Source organism: Acartia tonsa, chromosome 10, assembly GCF_053477335.1.
Source record: "Acartia tonsa isolate MP-2025a chromosome 10, ASM5347733v1, whole genome shotgun sequence".
In the NCBI taxonomy this organism is placed as follows: Eukaryota; Metazoa; Arthropoda; class Copepoda; order Calanoida; family Acartiidae; genus Acartia; species Acartia tonsa.
In genome coordinates this window covers 7308429-7332349 of record NC_137269.1, presented here as the reverse complement: position 1 = coordinate 7332349, position 23921 = coordinate 7308429, and the positions used below count along the sequence as shown (strand labels likewise).

Sequence of the window (23921 nt, the reverse complement as noted above, 5' to 3'; positions counted from 1 at the left end):
GATTTAAAAAAAGAATGTAAAAAAAATTTCTTGGGGGGGTAGTCAAGCCCACTATTTTAATTTTAGTTTTAAAAAGAAAAAAAAAATAGGGGGGTTGGGGATGTCCCACCCCCTAAGAAAATAGTTATAAACCTTCCCAGGACCTATGAGAAGCTACCCTGTAAAGGAGAACCCGATCAGTTCAGCGGTTAGCGAGATCCTTCGCTACAAACAAACAGACGGACATCGTTCTACTTTGTATTATAGATATTCTATATTTATAAATTGTCTTTAATGTTAAACATTTTTGACCCATGCCGTCACATAAAAATCACGCCAAAATCAGGAATTAAAAGGGATAACACAATGGATGATAAATCAATTTACATAATTAATCAAATAAAAAGTCTCCAAAATGTTGAGCCCATAAATGAGAAATTGTTAAGATAAAACTTTGGGTACTGTGTAATAATCCAAGGAGTGAGTGTACATTGAGCTGCTTATTACACTGGTCTCCAAAGTTTTATAGTAACGTTTTCTTATTCGTTGGCTTAATCTTAGGGAAATATAATTGAATTTTTATTGGTTGGTACATTAAAATGAGTGTCTTGTCCATTAACGATTCAACCACTAATCATAACTTATAGAAGGGATAACTTTATGTTTAATCATTGAGGATTTACATCAACTTATTGGCAATTGAATATCATTTTAGATCCCTGTTAATAGTAAAAGATTCAACCACTAATTATAACTTACAGAAGGGATGATTTTATGTTTAATCTTTGAGGATTTACATCAACTTATCGGCAATTGTCTTATCCCTTTAGATCCCTGTAAATAGTACGTTTTGCGAAATGGACATTATAATACTATATGGGGGGATGACCAATAACAGAGCTAAAGAAATGTTAATTTTCGGAATTTTTTAAAATTAAATATATATGTTGAAAAGTTATAAGGGATTATAAATTTTCTTAGTATTCATATTAATTAATACCAAAAAAATAAATTAGAATATTTCTTAATTTCAAAACTTTGTGTGATTAGATTTTAGTATTGGTAATTAACCAACCCCAGGTCGTGTTGGGTCAAAAGTCATAAGGATGGCTCAATTTTGGAATTGATAAGCACGCTATCTTATTGACATAGAATTACATAGAAAAGTTGTCGCCAAATTAAGTTGCTAAGTTCTGTATTGATTCACGTTGATATTATAACAGGAGAAAATTTTGGTTGCAATTTCTCTTCGATTTTATTTTGTGGACCATTTATTCAGTAAGAGAAGAGGGAATAGGTTAAAAGAATTGGGTGGGGGAGATCGTTATTTTAGCCCACTAGAGAGTTCACTTTATTATAGAACATGCAAATCTCGTGTAAGATCCAAGTAATAATAAATCCATTGTGATGAATTAAAAATTTAAAAAAAACTTTGAAAATTGACCCACTCTAATCTTCATAGACCATACTTCGCGACAGCGGACGGCATGATGTGTCAAGTTTTTTCTTCTTATTTTGAAAAGCTAGCTTTTACACAAGAACATATATTTTACTATCCTTATAATAAAAGTAACAGGATCTGTGTCTGTCTATCTGTATGTATATCTCGTTAACTTCTGAACTTATAGGGTTCTGGACTTAGTTTAGCTTCTTATTAGTTCTGGGATAGGTTATAGGTATAGGTACCACCCTCCCAGGAGAATTCACCCCTAGTAAAAATTAACCAACCCCCCCCCCCAAAAAAAAAAGGTCTCTAGGGGCAGAGCAGCTAGTAGATCATTAAATTTAAAAGCATTTTTAGTATTCACATTTATTAACAAAAAGCTGGCTATTTTAAATGGATGAAAAAATTCAGAGTTATAAAACCTCAAAATTAATATCATTGTTCTGAAATCCTATCAATTCAATAACCAAACAGAAAGGTTTTCTTGTTTGAAGCTTAAGATCCCAGGAATGGGTGGTCTAAATAGCAAGAATATGCTACATTTTGCAACATTTAGCAATGTTTAGGACAGAAAAGCTGCATTTTGAAAGATTTAGCTATGTAAAGGACATAAATGCTATGTTTTGCAAGAATTTGCTATGTGAAGGACAAAAAAGCTAAGTTTTCCAATAATTTGCTATGTTTTGCAAGAATTTGCTATGTTTTGTAAGAATTTGCTATGTTTTGCAAGAATTTGCTATGTTTTGTAAGAATTTGCTATGTTTTGCAAGAATTTGCTATGTTTTGCAAGAATTTGCTATGTTTTGCAAGAATTTGCTATGTTTTGCAAGAATTTGCTATGTTTTGCAAGAATTTGCTATGTTTTGCAAGAATTTGCTATGTGAAGGACAGAAAAGCTAAGTTTACCAAGAATTTGCTATGTTTTGCATGAATTTGCTATGTTTTGCAAGAATTTGCTATGTTTTGCAAGAATTTGCTATGTTTTGCAAGAATTTGCTAAGTTTTGCAAGAATTTGCTATGTTTTGCAAGAATTTGCTATGTTTTGCAAGAATTTGCTATGTTTTGCAAGAATTTGCTATGTTTTGCAAGAATTTGCTATGTGAAGGACAGAATAGCTAAGTTTTCTAAGAATTTGCTATGTTTTGCAATATTTTGCTATGTTTTGCAAGAATTTGCTATGTTTTGCAAGAATTTGCTATGTGAAGGACAGAAAAGCTAAGTTTTGCAATGTTTTGCTATGTGATGGACCAAAAAGCTATTTTATGCAAGATTTTGCTATGTGAAGGACCAAAAAGCTATGTTTTGCAATATTTTGCTATAATAAGGACAGAAAAGCTAAGTTTTGCATTATTTTGCTATGTGATGGACCAAAAACCAATTTTATGCAAGATTTTGCTATGTGAAGGACCAAAAAGCTAGGTTTTGTTAGGTGAAGGGAGGCTACTTATGTCCTCAATCTTGCAAAATCTTTGTTAAGGGAGGCAATTTATGCCCTTCATCTAACAAATTCTCACTTCAGGAAGGCTACTTATGTCCTTCCTAGGAAGGTGACTTCTGTCCTAATTAAGGAATGACTTTGTTTTCTTTCCATGATCCAAATAAAGATATTCTAGAAAATAAACATTATATGGGTATAGTCCCTTTCGTGGCAACGCTCCTTAAGGGGCGATTCTTCGTTTTTTTCACAGTAGCTTTTCTCCTATTTCAAGTCCTGCGGGGGGCTCTAACCCTGCAGGGTCAATTGCCTAACCCTGTGGGACATTCACCTAACCCAATAGACCCTAACCTAACCTAAAATAACCTATCAAACGCCATTTTAAAATTCAATGAATCACCAAGAAAGGGACTATTCCCCATTATATCAATTATAATTATTGCAAGTAATAGGATGTGTGTTACCTAAGGTTCTTGCTAACCACTGAACCAATATGGTTCTAAATAAATGTATGAAAAATATAATTTCCTGGTTGTGTGAGAGATCAATAGTTGTGCCCCTCTTTATTTGGCTAAAATTTTGCCAATCTCGTGCTACGAATTTCCTAAAACAAAAAATGGGGTCATTTTTTAACGCATTTTTTCGTAAAGTTGTGTGTTGGCGTTCAGTCACATGCGCTTATTAAGTCAAACTGTTATTAATAAGGACATTTAACTAACACTAACACACAACTTTGCAGAAAATATCCGAAAAAAATTTGCCTCTTTGTTGGCAATTATTATTTTTCCAGCCAGCGGCGTGTACAGAGATTCTCCGGGGGGGGGGGGGGTTGAAAACATTGGGGATGAAAAAGAAGGAAGATAGATCTTTTAAATATCCCAAGAAAAATTATCTATGTAAAAAAGCAACCAAGCCCTCCCCCATACCTACTTTTTTAAAAAAAAATTTCATAATCAATATTAAACTTAATTCATCCCCCCTCAACCCTCCCTCCTTCATGTGCCCCAAGATGCCTCTAGGGGCATGGCAGCTATTCATAAATAAAACACTTACCTGAAACTATTGTGACTAAGATCCAATTTTTCCAGATTTTGAAATGTATTGAAAATGTTTGCTTCAAGCTCAGAGAAAGAATTATTGGCAAGTTTTAAAGTTCTTAATTGTTGAAAAACTCCACTTGATAAAAACTCCTCTTCTTTTCGCCCTAGATACAAAAAAATGTTTTATTATAAGAAAATATCTTTTTTAAAGTTAATGTTTATTTTAAAATTATTTTAAAAGAAATGGATGAAAAACAAGGATGACAACATCAATAAGTCAGTCTTCTATCTGAAACAGCAGCTTAGGAAATCACATTTCCCCCATAGCGTTACGGACTGACTTACGTACATACATGAATTATAGAGTAGCTTCGCTACTAAAATGGACATCAGGACACAACATAATTGTTAAGTAGCTACTCTACAAATAACTATAGATGAAAAAAAAAAATTATGGCATATCACAATATTATGCAGTAATGGCCAGAATAAAAATAAATTTGCGGATTTTCAACAACAGTTTGACAGATTTTTTTGCATTTACTTTATCTCAGTAATATATGATCATACTGGTAGGAATAACTATACCTGAGAAAACTATGGCATTGTCGGCTAAATCAAGGTACTCCAGATTTTTCAGAAATCTAAAGGAATCTCTGTGTATGTCTGATATCAAATTTCCCTAAACAAATATAATTTTTAATAATGTAAAGGTAAAATTCCTGTAATTATTGGGCATCACCAAGAACAACTCAGGTGTTTGGACAGAAAAAAAGACATTTGGCTCCCCTAAGTTATCCTGGGTTGTTAGACCTGGCATTTGAGTGTAATGGACAGCATTCCCTCGCGTATGAGGTAATTGATGAGATAACCCAGGTAAACTAGATTATTTACAGAGCTTTCATTGGCTGGTGGGAGAGAAATCAATATTTTTCTGCGGTTTACCCCCCCCCCCCTCTTTTCCATTTGGACACCCTAAAATGGCAATAAAAACTTATATCTTTAGAACAATACTATTTGTTATTAACTAAAGGCTGAGCTCTTAGCATCTAGAAGCTCTATATTCCAAGGAGTAAGGAAAGCAGGAAAATAGCCTAAAGCCCAACTTAGATAAAAATAAATTAAACTGCCTAAAACCAGCCAGGGAAATCATATTGGATCATCGGTTAGTGAGATCTTTCACAATAGACAAAAAAAATGTGACTACTTTATATAAAAGGATATAGAAAGAAATATTACTAATTAAAGAAAACACTTACATGTAATTTTAGTTCTTTAAGATTGTCTAAATCATCCAAAATTGCTTCTGTCAAGTTTGTTATTGAGTTAAACATAAGCTCCAAAGTTAACAACTTGTGCATACCAGAGAATATACTTTTTGGCAGCTGACGAATATTGTTTCCTTAAAAAATAATGATTATTAAAAGCGAAGCTTTTCTATAATTAGATTTGGTCAGTACGTCCGTCCGTCCGTATGTAACAGATAGCGTTTTTCGATAATTTAGGCATGTTAGAATTGTCCTACCGATTTCTTATTTTGTATGATGATTCCTGCAGTAGTTAAGTACGATTTAGAAAGCGTAGCAACTCTATAATAGTTACCAGAATGTAAGTACGTCAATTTTAAGCATGTTGATTTTTAACTTTTTTAACAACAATTTTTTATGTGATATAATCATCCGATTAATCTGATTCCTATCAGTAAAGTAAAAATATCGAATTATAACCCTAATATCTTATTTGGACATAAATTTTTAGCATGATTTTAGAGATCCTTCGCTTATTTCATGATGCCAATTTTTCCTTGGAATCTCCATTTCAAATATAAAGGTAAACGAATAATAATTGAACCATGTATAAAAATGTTAAAATATTTTTTTTAAAGCCCATTTTTGTCTAATGATGCCATTAGAGTTGCTACGCTTTTAAAAATTATGCTCAAATGTTATAGTTATCTTAATTACAAATATGAAATCGTTAATTGATGGGATGATTTTAACATTCTATAAGGTAATAGTAACGAACCGACCATATTCCTAGAAAAGGGGCGTCGTAGGTCAGTTGTAACACACTGTTCTACGGTGGTGAAAGTTCGAGTTCAATTCTCCATGTGTTGACTCGAATTTCTCTTCGCAATAGTAATCACGCAACTTCCCCTGGTTGTGAAAGAAGGGGATTATTGAGTAAGTATGGATACTCAATAGTCAAGTACATAATATCAGTACTTCCCTTATCCCATGCTCCTCTGCGGAGAGCGTCATTCATTACGGTGACTTGATTTGAGAAACCTGCCATACTCGGCGAGGGTGAGGTAATAATGAGTAGCTCTCATGAGATAGAGGGTTCAAGTCATAATGTGCTTGAACGTCTCAACCTACTCCATGACTACTTAGGCCCAAACCATAAGAAACTATGGCTAATCAATCAATCAATCAAATAGAAAAGATAAGCTTTTAGATTAATAAGTATGAGTAGTTTATATCAAACACTTTATTTAAGTCTAAAATACATTAAATAAGAATAATGCGGACAAGCTAAACAATCTGCTTCTTTAGAAGTAGCTTTGCTACTAAAAAAAATCATTAATTTTACCTGCTAGATCTAGACCAACAATATTCTTGGAATCTGCAAAAATATTTGGAGGGAAATTTCCAGAATATGTCGTTTGAATGGTTACATTCTGCAGATTCACAGCTCCCTAAAATTATTATTTTATTTTCATTGAATTTTACATAAAAAAGGCATGTTTTACGCTATTTTTATCTTATAGTATAGTTGGAGTAAAACCCTAGGAGGCTGAAATACTTAAATACATTTCAGGGGCAGCTAAGATAAAAGCTTGAATTAAAAAAAAACAGATTATGACGTCATACGATAAAATAACCAATGAGAGGCAAGCATAAATTTTACCATTGGTCAATTACAGTGTATACTGGCCTCTCATTGGCTATTCTATCGTATGACGTCATAATCTTCTGAGGGACTTAAATCATCTTCAAAACGAATTATGAAGTTTTGGATCACGGAAAGAAAATGAAGTAGCGGGTTTCATCGTATTTTCACAGTAGCTTTTGATAGATTAATTCAGGTTAGGTTACGTTAGGTAAATATTAATGATTGCCCCGAAAGGATAGAGCCCTCGAGTCAGCAATGACAAAAACTAAGATGAAAGATACTGTAAAATTACGACAAAACCCGTTGCTACTTTTTCTTTCCATGATTTAAAGTTTTTTAAATTAAGCATTACCTTGAATATATCTTGAGGCATAGAATTGATGGGAAAATATATCATTTTCAAGATTTCTAACGATGGAATCTAAAAACAAAAAAAATTTGAAAAAGAACTTAAATGTTATTTAGAACTGTAGATAAGAATCTTATGTAAATTTTATGGAAAAATTGCTTGAATACAAAAAAGTTTAAGGACAATTTCAAAGACTTTATTATTCTGTCGCTACATCATCTTAGGAAGCATTAAAAAAGTAATATGATAAAAATATCAATTCATGTACAAAGGCAAAAAGTAAAGTTGCTTTCCACATATAATATCATGAAGTTAAAAATCGAGAGGACGATTCTAACTTGTGTTCCGCTTTTACAAACCTGACCTGAAATAAATCTGTGGGAATATCAATTTTGTTTACTTTGTCCAGACAGTAGTCAATGCTTAATTTCTTGAAAAAATTTGAATTCTCAGGTCTAACTGGCCCTCTGGAATATCAACAATAGTTTATCTATAATACAAAGTAGAACGATGTCTGTCTGTTTTTCTGTTTATTTGTCTGTTTGTTTGTCTGTCTGTCTGTCTGTCTGTCTGTCCGTCTGTCCCTTAAGATCTCAATAACCACTGAACCGATCGGATTCTACTCTTCAGGGAATATACCTACTGGTCCTGTGGCGGTTTTAGGCTATTTTCTCGGGGGGTGGAACACCACCAACCCCCCCAAAAATAGAAAATCCCCCCAATTATTTTTATTGCATAGGTACCTATTTTTTTACAATTTTTTGGGGCAGCTCTAATTTTCTTTTTTTCCCGAAAATCTTGAAATTGATAATTACCTCTTGGGGCAAAGCCCCTAGAGGCTAGGGGCGAAGTCGCTATTTTTTATAATTTAACAAGGACAGTCACGTTCATAAGTAGCTGGTAATAAAAAAAGCTTTAACATTAAAAAGTAAAATTAGTAATTATATTTGCCCTTTTTGTAATCAAAAGATAGTCAAGTAATGTTTGAAAATTTGTCTTGTTAATTTAAGGCCTTAAAAAATGTTGGAACATAAAAAACTTTTAATTTTTAAATAAAGATTTTTGAAGATATTTTATTTTAAAGAATTTTAATCGATTTAATAATTGAAAAAAAAATCTTATAACTGCAAAATATTTAATTAAATCCTTCAATTAAGACACTAAATAATGTTAATATAAAGGATCTATAGTATAGATGTATATACAGACAACTACCTCCCTTCCCTTTTTAAAGACCTCTTTCGTCTGCTTCTAAATTGTTTTCTGAATTAATATAAGCGATACCATTGGTTCAGTTTCAATGACCCAATGGAAAAGTTGTACAAGGTGATTGCGATGGGGAGATAAAGCTATTCAATCCTTTCTCCCTCTAGTATTTTACTCTAATGTTAATACTAATCTCTATAATCCAAGTAAAATTGATATTTTTTTTTTTATCTAATTTTGTTAAAAATGAATATTTAAAATAAACTTTTTTCCTGTAATTGCAGTGATCATTGTTCAGTGTCATATCTATATTTTTCAGTTTTACAGCCTAAAAAATAAAACAATTTAAATACTTTAACAACAGTTTTAAAAAACATGCATTTCATGAAATAACTATTGATAATTATAATAAAAAAAGATTGATTTGCTCAATAGTAGCGTAGAGAGAGAGAGAGAGAGAGAGAGAAAGAGAGAGAGAGAGAGAGAGACAGAGAGAGAGAGAGAGAGAGAGAGAGACAGAGAGACAGAGAGACAGAGAGAGACAGAGAGAGAGAGCGAGAGGGGGAAAAAGAAATAAGTTTTTTTTTGTGTTGAGAACCTCCTTCTTGACAGTGAATTTGTTAATTTGGAGGGGGGGTTGGAAATTTAATATTTAAAATTATTTAAAAATGTTTTTCTTACCTTACTAAAAAGACCATTTGGTAAAGATTCATAAAAATTTTCTCCCATTTTAATATTTTCCAGATTTCCAAGCGAATCAAAAATTCCTGTCGGCAGAGATGTCAACTTATTTTCACTCATAGTCAAATCTGTCAGGTTGGTGAGGTCAGCGAAAAGGCCGGCGTCCAGCTGGGTCAGCTTGTTCTTGTGCAGGTTCAGCTTCTGGAGGCTGGATAGTCCTTGGAATTGGTCAGGCGCCAGCGACAAGATATTATTGTTGTCGAGGCTCACTTCTTTTAGCTTTGTCAAACCTTAAAAAAAGAAAAGTTCCAATTTCAAAAGAAGTGTTTAGGTACTTTGGCTCTTTGTAAGTAAAAAGAATCTATAAACATTAGTTAGATTATAATAGTCAATCTTCTTTCTTTAAAAAAGGTTTCTTTATAAATCGTCCTTTGCATTTTAAGCATTGGATATCAAAATCCCCCCCCTCCCTGATGAATCACTGTGCAAAATGGATGTAAAATATACGTGGATAATGATATTATGATGGAAAAAAATTGTCGTTAATATAGTTTGCTAACATGGAACTCGTTTATTGGCCAGTTCGTTCATTCAGTGGGATGGGGGAAAGGGGGTGGAAGGGAAATCGTTATTTTAGCCCGCTAAAAGTTACACTTTATCAGAGAACAAGAGAATCTGATGTAAGTTCCAATTATTAATATTACAGTGTACTCATAAGTGATATTATGATTCCAGTTTTTTTATCAGATGACATATTAGTAGCGGCTAGAGGCCTCTAGGAGCAGTTTAGGGGGGGGGGAGTACCCTCCCCGAAAATACTTTTAAAACTTTATTGGACCTATGAGAAGCCACGCTGTAAAGGAGAATTATATCAGTTCAGCCGTTAGGAGATCCTTCGTTACAAACAGACAAACAGAAAGACATCCTGTTACTTTAATACAAGGATTCAAAAACTTACCATGGAAAGCATCACTGGAAATATCAAAGTTGATGATACTCTTGATCTTCAGGTAGACCAGGTTGGTGAGACCCTGGAAGAAGCTTGCATCCAGCCGTTCACTTTTCATGTAGGATAATGTCAGGTATCTCAACTAAAAATAGTATAGATGTTAGGGTTGGGTTGGATACTTTTTTTGCAGGATACCGGATATCCGGCTGATTTTTAATGCCGAATATCTCGAGCCGACCGGATACCTGGCTAACGTTCGATATCCGGCCGGATAACCGGATATCCGGCATTATGAATAAGCCGAATATTCGGTATCCGGATATCCGGCCAAACCCTAATAGATGTATAACAAGACAACTCCCTGGATCCCCCTGTTGTGACCTTTTTCGTCTGCTATCACATTGTATTCTGCTTTTTTGTAGCAGCTTGGATATGTTTATATATATTCTGGACGCTATTAGTTGATTTCCAAAGATTGAAAGTCGGCACAAGGGGATATACAGTTATTTAACCCTTTCCCCCTCTATTGTGTTACTCTAATCTATAAATATATATTTTAGGTTTATGACATGTAATTGTTATATAGGTTTATAAAACTTGTTTAACGTGACACAGCAAGCTTCAAATATAACTCTAATTTTCTTCATATGTACATATTATATTTTTTATATTATTGTATTTTAGACAGCTTTCCGCGGATATTCACACGAAAAATTATAAGATAAAACACAAGTTTTTATAGCGCCGAGGGTTAAAGGTACGGTCTAACAAAACTGGTATCAATTTTATTTCATTTTTATTTTAATATTCGTTAAAAATTGTCTGTAATGTGATGCTATACAAGATTTTTTCAGAAAAGCTGAGAACCGATTCTAATCCATCGGATATTAATCGGTTTCGAAGCCATACGTACGGGGGGGGGAGAATCATTAAAATTTTATAATTCAGGGAATTACATGTTTTGCAATAAAATGCATAGTAAAGCCTTCTTGAGTTACAGATAGAGATTTTGTTATCATATTTAAGATGTATTCTTATGTTTAATATTCTACAAGACTCTGTGGCCGCGCGGCTGACGTTGAATAAAAATATTGAAAACTTAATTACTTTCCTTTAAGCCATCAAAATCAAAAGAAAAGACAAATTTTGTAAAGTGACACAGTCAAACTTTTTGTATACCACCATTTCTAATAACAAGTAAACATATAAAAATTTTAATTTGAAGAAAAAGGTTACCAAAAAAACTATTAGATCATGGAAAAAAAGAAAGTAGCGAGTTTCGTCGCATTTTCACATTAGATTTTGATAGGTTATTTTAGGTTAGGTTAGGTTAATGTTTGCCTCGGAAGGTTAGAGCACTTTCGAAGGGTGTCCCATAGTGTAGTGGTTAGCGCACTACGCTGTGGTTGGGAGAAACCTAGTTCAAGTCCCCACATAGACTGCACTTGGTTGACAAATGCTGTCGCAATTTGTCAGATTAAGATCACGCAACCTACCCTTGTAGGAAGTTAGGATTCTACAGATCAAGCAGCTCTAATCATGCTTTCCCTCATCCATGCTCCTCGTATGAGAGTGCCATTAATTAGGGTGGCTTAATATGGAACACCTGCCAACACTCTAGGCCAGGGTGATGTAATAATTGAGTAGCTTCCACGAGAATTGCACCGTGAATAAACCGTGAAAATACGACGGAACCAGCTACTTTCCATGATCCAAACCTTTGATAGTTTCAGCGGCTGGACCAAAAATTATGCGGCTGCGACGAAGCCCTGTTTTATTGTGTTTATTTCACGTACTTGCCTAATGCTTTTTGACAATATGTACACTAAAGTGTCCCGCCATGGAAAAGTTTGGATACAAGTTTTTGCCTCCAACCAAAATGTGGTTAATTTATGCAAAAAAATAACCCATGCACAATATTTTTCTGCAATGCAAAAATTGCGATCACACAAGCACATTGAAATTTTTAGGCCCCCCGTTTGGAAGTCAAAAATTCATCGCATCTTATAAAGACCTTGAGTAGCCTAACAGCCTAACAGGAACTTTTGTCAGTATCATAATATTGGACAATTCTCAATAAACCCTAAAAAATGATGTTTTTTAGTCGTTTCTAAGGCTAGAAACGATATATTTTGAAACGGACAAAAGTTCCTGATTCTACTTCTCAAAGCCTTTTCTGGGAGCACCATGAAGCCATAGTTATGATGCAATGCAATTTTTAACTTCATAAGGTGGGCCTCAAAATTTCAATGTTCTTGTGTGGTTGCAATTTTTGCATTACAGAAAAATATTTTGAATGGGTCATTTATTTGCATAAATCGACCACATTTTAGCTGCGGGTAAAAATTTAATCAAAGTTATTTCTTTCATCGTATTATAAACGGCTTTCCGCGGATATAGAATGTAAGATTAAAACCAGTTTTTTAGCCCCGAGGTGCCGAAGGCACGGGCTAAAAAAACTGGTTTTAATGTTATGATTGTACATTTTTATATTCGTAGAAAGCTGGATATAATACGATGCTAGACATAGTTTTTTCGTATGGATGAGAACCGGATTCGAATGAATACGAGAAAAAATTTTCCAGGGCGGGACACTTTAATATATACGTATGCAATAAACGAACATATTATATTATTCCAGTTGCATATTGTATTAGGGAGGGAGGGGACATCGGCTTGTTTATTACAATAGTTCTCAATGTTTTATGACAACGTCTTCTTTTTCGTTGGATCAACAAATTTGAGGACTATTATAAAATGTTCATTAGTTTTTTCATTAAATTAAGTGTCCAATGTTGCAACCACAAATTGTAATCTACAGAAGGGGTAATTGTGTGTATTATCATTGGGGATGTTCATTAACTTATCGGCCATTAACTTATCCCTTTAGATCCCTGATATTGAATGCATTCTCAAATATGATTAGGGAAGAATGGTTCTATTTTTTTTGTACTGAACAATACATTGGAATTATGTACTGAGGTGGATTCTTTAAAAAAAATTAGAGTCGCTTAGTGAGCAGGGAGTAAGGGAGGGGACAATGGGCAATTAATTCAATTTAAGAGGGTTCGCTGAAAAGCAATGAAAACCAGATTTATCAAGAAAATATTACCAAAATTGTAAAGGGATCATGGTAACCTAATTTAGAACAAAATTAGTTCTAAGAAAAAAATCATTTACTTGAAAATTAAATTATCAACACATCACAATGTAGTAAACATTCTGTAATTAATCACTAGAAAAATCTTGTTTAGAACTACCTCCACCCTTCTGATATATTTATAACTGACCCCTAATTCAAGCGGTTCGTAGATTATTTAATACATAAATATCACAGTAGAGTTTCTATACATGAAAAGACATTTTCTTGGGAAAAAATATTTGTTAAAACCAGCGATAAATAACAAACTTTTCTGTCTGCATATTCAAAACTAGCTCAGCTAGTGAGCGGGGCATTGATGCGCAAGTCCCCAAAATAAGTAAGAATCTGCTGTATTCGTGCACATTCCCTTTAAGCCAGTCCCCAAAGTCTGAGACTCCTTAAAAATTGAATATTAGATCCAATGTCCCCTCCCTTACTCCCTGCTTAGTGAGGCAAAATTATTTTTGTGAAGAATCCTCCAAAATCGCATAAAAAACCTAAAAATATTAGATAAAATCTTAAAAGGGTTACTAATATAAGTTTTTGTTTCATTTTTGTAAATTTTTATGTGATTTTGGAGGATTTTTACACCTCTGTATTCCTTAAAATAACAAGAATGACAACATCCATAAAAGCGAAGCACTGAAACAGTAGGACAAACGGACATTAACACTTGTATAGTGTCAGAACTGAATAATCAGAATATAAATGTATAAGAGTCGGAGCAAAATTGTAAGTAAATTTGTTGAAAAACTGCTTGATACAGAATAATATTTATGGACATACTTACATTTTTAGGACTTGATTATAGAGATGCTTCGCATTTAGTATTGTACTTTGTTGTCCCAGCAATCAGTATACCAAAAATCAGATCAATCGGATAATTAGATCACATAAAAATTTGTTGTTAAAAAGTAAAAAAACTCAACATGTTTAAAATGGACATACGGACATTCTGGTAATGATTAAAGAGTTGCTACGCTTTCTAAATCGTACCAAACTACTACAGGAATCACCATGCAAAGTTCGAAATTGATAGGACAATTCTGACATGCCTAAATTAACGACGGATCGACCCTAATTATAGAAAAGCTTCGCTTTTAAAAATTTAACTCATGAATATCAATTTGACTATTAGCTACATCCACAAAAATACCAGATTAAAGTACTTGATAAAAAGAAATTGGTATAGAATACGTGGATACTGTGAAAAGGGGAATTTCTGTCATCAGTTTAGGTTACTAATAGAGCAGCCTCTACCAATAACGAAATTAATAAAAAAATCACGAAACCTATACGTGTTTTCCAGTTGTCGTTGGGGGGCAACACATCGTAAAATTGACGACCTTCTTTGCCCCCCAAATATTATTTTAGATTTATTTCGCTTGTTGGTTATACCTTATTCCTGCTAATAGAGTCCTGAAATATTGGTCAATATGTTCCTCCATGGTCAGGGGAGAGGATGGGGTAAAGTCATAAACGGGTGAGGGGGTGTAGTGGGTCTTACTTGAGATACTTGTAAAATAAGCAGAATGGCATTTTCGTGATCCTAAACGAGTGGACAGATTTTTATGAAATTAGTACCATTTTAAAGCGTTAATTTTTCTCTATTGATTTTTCTTTTATTTGAATTTTTAAGCCCACAAATGACGGATCTCGAGTTTTAATTATGAAACATTTGTACTTATTATATTCTGTTAAAATCTTGATAATCTTGTGATATCTCATATGAGGCCATATTTTTCCAAGAAATCGATATACATATAATGCTCCGCATTTATATGTATATTTGACCTTTCTATCATCTACGCGTGTAGGTTTTAGGCGATATTTAACTTATGTACTTTTGTAGAAGAGAGCTCCAGTTATCCAGGGATTTGGCATCCTCAATGCATCACGGAGATTTTCCATGCACAACTGAACGTGACTAAACGGGAAACTCAACATACACTCCGGCCTGCTGATATATCCTACGCAGACCTACGTGTATCCCTTGCCATCCCTGTATGATCAGAAACGCCCCCTCAATACTTCAATACTCTCTGTAATTTTCCTATATGTATATTGATATAATATGTATTCATTAATTTTGTGTAAACTATACTTGTCTATTGAAAATACATCAGTTCCGCACAAACAGTTGTTAGTAGAGTATCAACTCCAATTTGTGGGCAGCTAATCCTAGCTGCAATTAATTATCCAGAAACATATAAAATCCCCTGTGGGTACTTGCGTGTAGTATTCGTTATTTAACTTAGCGGAGACGTACAAACGAAGGGAACGAGTTGCTTCGCTCTTGGATCGCTTCAGCCACAACGTTACCATTCCAACGTGAAGTGCCGCCACACCGCTCGAGGCGGGCTTTAATAGTTTTTAAAAAGCTATCTATTACGTCCGATCTGCTACAGTCAAACTGGTGACAGCTGTGCTTGGATAAACCGCAGTGCTCAACAGGAGATTTACGAGGAAATTACCCAGAGGAACTACGGTAATTTCGGACGATTGTGTACATCCAGACGAGTTTTATGAGAACTGAGATCAGAAAGGACGAAAACCCCTGTGTTTGGAGACCAGTGTGGAGCCATTCTGACGTCTGGGACATCAACTTGGTAAAATTTTCCTTAAATTTTGAAGAAATTTCGTTAAGTTTCAAAGATGGCGCAAGCTCAACAGGCCGCTGATCTAGAGCAGTTGAATTTGCAGCGTGCTATTCAAGAGGCACAGGCAGCAGGAGCGCCGAATGAGAACGCTCAACTCATTGCGCTAGGCGAAACCTGGTTGGAGAACCAGCGCCGGAAGCTTAACAAGCAGAATTTTCCCCGGTTTTGCAACCGTGCCGGAGAAGATTGGGATGGCCACAAGACCAAGATGGCCAATGCGTTTAGAATTGCCCGTCATCACCCATCGGATCAAGAGGGCAGGAAAGGCCAATACATCCAGAGTCTCGACGGAGAAGCGTTCCAGATGGCCCGAGAAGTCGCTGACAACCAAGATGCGCTCACCCTTGAGCAGGTAATGGATAGGCTGGATGCCATATTCCTAGCACCATCAGATTCAGACATCAACAAGGACGCGTATAAGCAGTTGTCGCAGGGCAAGAACGAGATTCCGCAGACGTACCTTGCCAAGAAAGAGCAGATGTGGTTAAAGGCCTACTCCCCAGACAACCGTGATCCAGGTCAATTCCGGAAAGAGGTAACCCTTGGTTTACGCCATCGAGAGGTACGGAAAAGAGTTTTCTGTCAGTTACCTAGTATTACCAGCATGGGTGTCCTACGGAACGTTATTATGAACGAGATTGCCACGCAGCGCCAACTTATTCACCATGGAGATGCTGAAGATACCTCCATGGATGGCCTCGCCACGTCCAACCGTGTCATCTATCGCAACGACGGCACCGAGGATATGGAGGTCAACGCTGTCGGAGATGGAACCAGTAGCGTCAAGTGCTACAATTGTAACCAGACAGGCCATTATTCGCGTAATTGCCCTAAGAAGAAACAGCAAGCGAGTAAGGGTACGGGCGGTGCCACCAAAGACAAACCGAAAGGCAACTGTCGGAGGTGTGGCACGCCTGGCCATTGGCAGAAGACGTGTACTATTCCTGAGGACAAGCTGGCGAACGTGCGCAAGAGGAACCAGGAGAAGAACGCCAACAGCGGCGGACGCGGCCGACAATATCAAGATCGTGGCCGGCATGCCGTGCGAGAGATGCGTACCAACGAACCGGGAGACGCGGACAGTGGCGTAGGAGACGATGACCAGGCGCAGTTCTACGGAGATGTCAACTGTCTGGAAGCAGTTGGCCACAGAAGCAAGACTTCAAAAAATGTGAGAGAGGGCTCCCGTCGGTAGGTCGGAGTCCCTCAGCAGCTGTAGACCCTACCACCCTCAATCAGATGCAAGGACGGAGAGGCGCCCGGGCCATGGTTAAGATCAGCCTGCGTGCAAATGGACCGACTGTGCGGACCTATGGTCTCATCGATACCGGTAACAAGTTGCACGAAGGAGTCGCCGTAAATGAGGAGTTAGCCCGGAAACTACAGTTGCCGATCGTTCCTTGCGAGTTATCAGTGGGAACAGCGGCGAATGGCGGCGATATGGACGTCATCGGCCGTGTTTACAACATCAGCGTTATCTTGGGAGACGACTGTCCTAGCTACATTCGAGAGGCCTTGGTTATACCTGAGCTTCGCACCCCCATCAATCTTGGGTGCAAGTGGGTCGAGGAGATTCGTGGAGTTCTAGATTACTCATCACCGGTGCAGGCGGCGTTGGTCGTGAAGCAGACGAGAGTCCCGCTTGTGCAGTCCATCGACTACGAGGTTCCAAGTACCTCAGAAGACGAAGAGCGGTCTGGAAAACCGCCGGGGGAGCACTCGCCCCCCAACCCTCAGATAAGTGTTTCATTACGAGCCTTCGAGGAGCTGAATGCAGAAATAAGTAGCTACAGTAATGCTGTAAATGTTTGTACGCCCACTTTTAAAGATTTATGTAAAGCAGAAGATAATTTTGCGAATGGTAATGTGCACCATTCACGTGAGTTTTTAGCACTTAAACCGGATTCCGTCGAATCATATGTTGCGCAACTTTCTTTTAAGCACAAAGCAAAAGCAGATTTTGAGCGCAAAAACGTTTGGACACGTAATGTCAAGGGACCGCTTCGTAATTCCCAAGGGCCGGCCGTTCGTTTGAAAACCGTCGCAGTAGGTAAGCGGCCGCGTCCTGTCCGTTTGTCCGTCCAAGCGACTAGGATTCTCGCGCCAGAGTCAGTGTCTGTCGTGAATTTTCTTCCTAGCCGAGAACTCCGACCGCAAGCGATTGTCATGGTAGAAGAGACCGTTTTAGATGATAGTCCAGTGCGTGTGTTGGAAGGAGTATACAGAGCCCAGCAAAATGGGATAGTCCGCATCCCTGTCGTCAACTTGCAGGAGGCGCCGTGCATTGCATCGGCCGGGTGTGTGTTCACCGCCGAGATTTGTGAGGACAGCAGTATGGTGATCAACACCGAAAGCTTGGTGTTGAGAGAGCCCCATGAAGTTATTCAGTCAATGTCCGAGAACAAGACGAGCGACGCCACCAAGCCCATGACGAAGGAGCAGATGGAGAACCCCACATTCAAGGAAGTTTGGGAGGACCTGGAGATGGAGGACAACGAGCTACTAAACGAGCACCCCGACGTCAAGAAGCAAGTCAAGGAGCTTATTTATGAGTACAGAGACATATTCAGTCGAGAGGCCCCTGGGCACACAGACCTGGTAACCATGAAGTTGAAGCTCAAGCCAGGGACGGAGCCCATCAGGCAGAGATACAGGGAATTGAACCCTAAGATGTTGAAGGATCTGGAGGCACAGATGGCCGACTGGCTCAATCAAGGAGTGATCGAGCCGAGTTCATCGCCATGGGCGAGCCCCCTTGTTCCCGTGCGCAAGAAGGATGGAAAGATCAGATGGGCAGTGGACTTCCGCAGGTTAAACAGTTGCTTAGAGCAAGATAGTTACCCGCTGCCGAGGATACAGACGCTATTGGACCGCGCAGGAGGACATCGTGTTTATTCAACGTTAGATGCCACAGCCGCCTACTTCAACATCTCCATCGATCCAGCATCCAGGGAGCTGACGGCTTTTGCCACGCCAACGGGTTTGTGGCAATTCCGCCGCATGCCCTTCGGCATCAGCACAGCACCAGCGGTATACAGCAGATTCATCAGCACCGCAATGAACCCGCTGGGGAGCGAGGTAGCGCAATGCTACCTCGATGACGTAATATCATACAACCTGAGAGTTGCGGATCATGTACCACAGATGCGACAGGTTTTTGAGGCCCACCGCAAGGCTGGAATTAAGCTGAAGGCTAAGAAGAGCAAGCTGTTCCAGAAGAAGATCCAGTATCTTGGCCACATGCTAAGTCACGAGGGTATCGGTATGGTGCCAGAGTATGTGGAGCGTATCAAGAACTGGCCGCCGCCCTCAACTGTCGCCGAGTTGAATAGTGTCCTTGGTTTTTACGGGTACTACCGGACTTTCATACCGGAGTACGCCGACCTGACGTGTGAGATGAATGCACAGAAGAAAGCCACGAAGCTAGAGTGGACCCCAGGGATGAATGAGCAGTTCCAGCAGTTGAAGGACAAGTTCCAGAATGCCCCCATCCGCGCTGTGCCTGATTTTGAAGCGGATACCCCATTTCAACTGACCACCGACTACTCCGGAAGAGCAATCAGTGCGATCCTGAGTCAGGTTCAGAATGGCGCCGAAAGGTTGATCGCCGCCATGGGACGTAAGACGACTGGCGCGGAGCAGAGATATCCCTCATGGAAAGGAGAAGCCTCCGCAGTTATTTATGGCATCAGAAAGTTTCGGACAATCCTGAGCTTCAAGCCGTTCCAAATTAATACGGATAACAGCGCCCTCAAGCAGTTGAAGTCACTGAAGAAGAACACTGGCATGATGGCCAGGTGGACTGAGGAGCTGGCTGGTTACGAATTCCGTGTGGTTCATCGGCCGGGGAGACTCAATACCAACGCCGACGCGTTAAGCCGGCGTACCGATGCTGACATGCCAGACCCCACAGCCGAGGAAGAGGCTGAGCAGGAAGAGTACGTCGGAGCTGTGGATGATCCCGCTGACGAGCTTCCTGACCGCCGAGAACGGTACAGAGACAGAGTGTACCGGCATCAGTTAGACGACCCTATTTTGGAAAAGGTTCGTAGATGGATAGGCGTTGACCGGCGTGCACCAGACAAGGCAACCCTGCGTGGAGAGAGTAGGGACGTGCACCGGCTGGCTGAGATTTTCGACACTCTGCGCATTGCAGAAGATGGAGTCATTGAGCAGGAGATCAACACCTTCACAGGGAAGCGACGCAGAATCATGGTCCCCTTGTCCCTGAGAGAAGAGGTGTTCACTCACTGCCACAGAACTACCACAGGAGCGCATTTTGGCATGCACTCCACCATATCGAAGTTTTTGAGGAATTTTTATTATGTGGGACATCAAGCAGACATCCGCCTGAGGATCGCCGTCTGTCATGACTGCGTCCAGAAGAACATCAAGGCCAACATCAAGATCGGAGCGCACGTACCCATTCAAAACGGGTACCCGCTCCAGACAGTTTATATGGATGTGGTGGGCAAGTTCGACACAACTACAGAAGGATACAATTTTATCCTGACCTTACAGGACGGATGGTCACGCTTCGTTCAGGCGTACCCCTTGAGACAGAAGACCGCCGACGAGGTCGCCACGACGATTATGGACAAGTTCATTTGTACCTTTGGATGCCCACAGGCATTCCACAGTGATCAGGGAAAAGAGTTCTGCAACACCATCATGAAGAAACTCTTGCAGAAGCTCGGTGTTAAGCACGAACTAGGCCCCGTGGCGAACCCCCAGAGCAACCTTATAGAGAGGTGGCACCGGACCATGGAAGAGACGCTGAGAACCGTGATCCAAGGACGGGAGACTCTATGGCCAGAGTACTTACCTGGAGTTGTCCTGGCGTACAACACGAGGATCCACAGCAGCACCGGCGTGACCCCCTTTCTTGCCTTCCAGGGTAGAGAGGCTACTCTACCCGCGGATTTAATTTTGCGGTTACCAAACCCTGACGATGACAAGGATATTCCCACAGCCGTGAGAAATTTATTGGACAGATATACGACCATGTATGAAGCCATGGCGAAGAGTCAAGCAAGCACCATTCGAAGAAATGCTTTGCAGTATCACGGCAGTCGCGAATTTCGAGTAGGCGACAAAGTTTTTTATTTGGCACCCAACCATGGTAAAGCAAAGAAGAAGATGACCAAACATTGGAGTGGACCATACTTAATTACCGAGAAGTGTGCCGACGTTTTATACAGGATTCAGACAATACCAGCGGGAGAAAAGGAGGACTTGGTTGTACATGTTGGTCGGTTAAAACCATATTACCCCCCAGCAGTGACAGATGGAGACCCAACTTCTCCCCCAGAACCATTTGAAGAAGACGGAGATGAGGCAGGGGAGCAAATTCCCTTGAATCCAGAAAGGCAGGCGAAGCCGCCTAATCCAAGAGTTGATTTCTCAAATGGGGATGACAGCGATGATGAGGGAGGACCCCCCAATAGACCGGGAGGAGCACCACCACCACCGCCCAACATTGACCCCCTCAACCTTCCCCTACCGGATACACCACCGCCCAGATCACCAACGATGCAGCGCACACCGCGCAGAGAACAGAGTGAGAGGAGAGGGAGGGAGAGAGATCAATCTTGCGAACCGTCCGGTTCGGGCACTCAACGGAGAGATGCCAAGCGAACCCCCGATAGAGAGAGAAGCCCGAGAAGAAGCTCGCCCCCGCAGACACCGCGCCGAGATAGAGAGCGCGAGCGAGCTACGTACACATACCCTTCCGCACCCCGGGTAGAGAAGCGCGCTCTGAGCGACAATGAAGAGCCGTCCACGGACTCACCCGAAAAAGGGGAGAGGGTTAAATCCGGAGGAAAGAAGCAGAGGAGTGGGACACTTTGGCAACAGCAAGTGGAGGAGAGCAAAGAGGTGTTAGACAGCTCGGACGAGGATATGGACCCGCCTGCAGTGGCTACACTTGCGCGGACGATCAGAATCCCCGTCAAACGCGGAGCAAAGCTGCCGTACAAGGGTACGAAAGAGAGTGCGGGCCATGACATATACTGCCCCGCCCACACAATCCTTCCCCCTGGGCAACAGACTTGCGTCCCTCTCAAGCTACACACCCGTGTACCCCCCGGATATTTTCTGAAACTCTTTGGCCGTTCAAGCATAGAACGGGAGGGAGTAATTTTACTGGCAGGATTAGTGGACAGCGACTACACCGGCGAGATACAAGCAGTCTTCTGGAACTTGAGTACCGAAGCAGTGGAATTCAACAAGAATCAACGAGTGTGTCAAGCGGTGATCCTAGAGACTCGCGAGGTGGAATTTTATCATGTCGATAATCTTCCTACCACTGATCGCGGTGCTAACGGCTTCGGTAGCACCAACCAGTAAGGCATATTCAATAGATATAGTAGATTGCACAAACCCTTCCACCATCAAGAAATTCAACAAGGAAACAATATGCAGAGCAGAGGAACCTACACAAGAAGTTCCAGTGAAGGAGCGCTACACAATCCTACAGAGGCCAACACTGACGAAGGTACACGGATACTCCTGCGAAGTGAGGGTATCCTTGTACCATTTCAAGTGCGGAGTTTGGGGCCACCTCAAGTTACAACAGGTACCCCAAACTATGAGGCACGAAGAAATTACTGCAGAAAATTGCCGCCGCATGTCACTGGTGCAGGAATATCAAATTTCTGGCTACGGTGACCCTATCAAAGTAAAACTTAACCGCCCAACCTACGTTTCGGCAACCCTGGCCGGATCCCTGAAGATGGAAGACGACAAGATCACCTGCATTGGGCAGACCATCCGCATGGGCGACACCATCCACTACAACACCCTGAAGTTAGCTGAGTACCAGATTCTCCTTAAAGAAGAAACTTTTCTGGTTAGCAACAACAAGGTAGAGAGTGAAACGGATCATCTATCTCTACCATGTCCATATCATAAAGGGGAGTGCATCACTGGCGCCGCGACATTCGTCTGGAATATCAACGACAGTTCCTGCACTCTACAAATGGTCAACACCATCAACCCCCTCACCACCATGGACACCTACCTAGTGGACCACCAGCAGCAAGTTTTACTCAACACTACAGGCGCAATGAAATTAATGCATTGCCCCTTTAATGTCATCACTACGGACCACGACGGCATCTACCTGGGCAAGACCAGCGACCTCAGCAGACTCGCCACCATCGACCCCGGACAGATAGATGTGAACCTTCAAGCTGCAGTACATTTAAATTATTTAGCCTACAGTATGCGCCAGACCTTCAGCCAGTTAGATGTAACACTACGGAAGACCATATGCGAAACCCATTACCATGGAAAGTCAGACCAACCAGTGCTGCTACACGAGCAGACTTACGGACTCTTGAAGGGAGACCTGTTGATGACCTTCCAGTGCACCAAGAGGACTCAGAAGATCAAAGACGACATCAATTGCTATCAAGATATACCTTTGGATCCTGATGGTTATGCAGATGCTGCAACTAAACATTATAAGTTGCATTCTACAAGGGTAACGTGTTCAGCCACTTTCCCCCTAACTGTCAAGTCTAAAGAAGGCTGGATTCAGCTGACTCCCGCCATCATCAAGACTCAGGCCCCCATGGAGATGACCATCGACACCCCTCTAGTTAACTGGACGGATTTCAGCCATGGAGGAATCTACACGGAAAGAGAGAGAGCTGAATGGTTACACACCCTCACCTTCCCTTCCTACACCGAGGCAAGCCTGAAGGAGATCACCTACGGACTCTGCATCGGAGATGGAAATTGTAACCAGCTTTCCACCAACAACCTACCCCTGTACACCCTTGAGAACCTAGTGCCGGACATGGAACGCAAACTTGATTTGTGGAGCAGCGTCAAGAGCTGGCTCCATGAATATGGCGACCTAATGGCATTCGCATGCCTGGTCATCCTAGGGCTAAAATTTATTACTGATCTGATATGCATTATCCTCACATTTCTACGTGTAGGACCTGGAGCCGCCATCGCCTTAATTGCTCACCTTTACCTTTATAACAAGCATTCCTACCAGAAGCTTATGAGAAAGAAGAAGGCCGACACCAGACCTGAGAGGCGAGAACCTACGACAACAGCAGAGACAACGTCGCTATTACCAACGACATCAACCCCGAAGATCCAGATGACAGAGATACAGCCCATC

The 23921-nt window shown here is 40.0% G+C and overlaps 1 protein-coding gene across 1 annotated transcript in view; it reads right to left on the bottom strand.

The window, feature by feature from the left end:
- Positions 1 to 23921, bottom strand: part of Tl (toll like receptor) — a 77247-nt gene that overhangs the window by 31126 nt on the left and 22200 nt on the right. Inside the window, exons 6-15 of the mRNA XM_080174930.1 lie at positions 9989 to 10121; positions 9031 to 9320; positions 8625 to 8677; positions 7508 to 7613; positions 7147 to 7215; positions 6492 to 6597; positions 5159 to 5301; positions 4488 to 4581; positions 3913 to 4063; positions 3391 to 3463 (exon numbers count right to left, since the gene is read on the bottom strand). Of these exons, the coding sequence (XP_080031056.1) occupies positions 3391 to 3463; positions 3913 to 4063; positions 4488 to 4581; positions 5159 to 5301; positions 6492 to 6597; positions 7147 to 7215; positions 7508 to 7613; positions 8625 to 8677; positions 9031 to 9320; positions 9989 to 10121 (1218 nt within the window). The remainder of the gene's footprint in view (positions 1 to 3390; positions 3464 to 3912; positions 4064 to 4487; positions 4582 to 5158; positions 5302 to 6491; positions 6598 to 7146; positions 7216 to 7507; positions 7614 to 8624; positions 8678 to 9030; positions 9321 to 9988; positions 10122 to 23921) is intronic.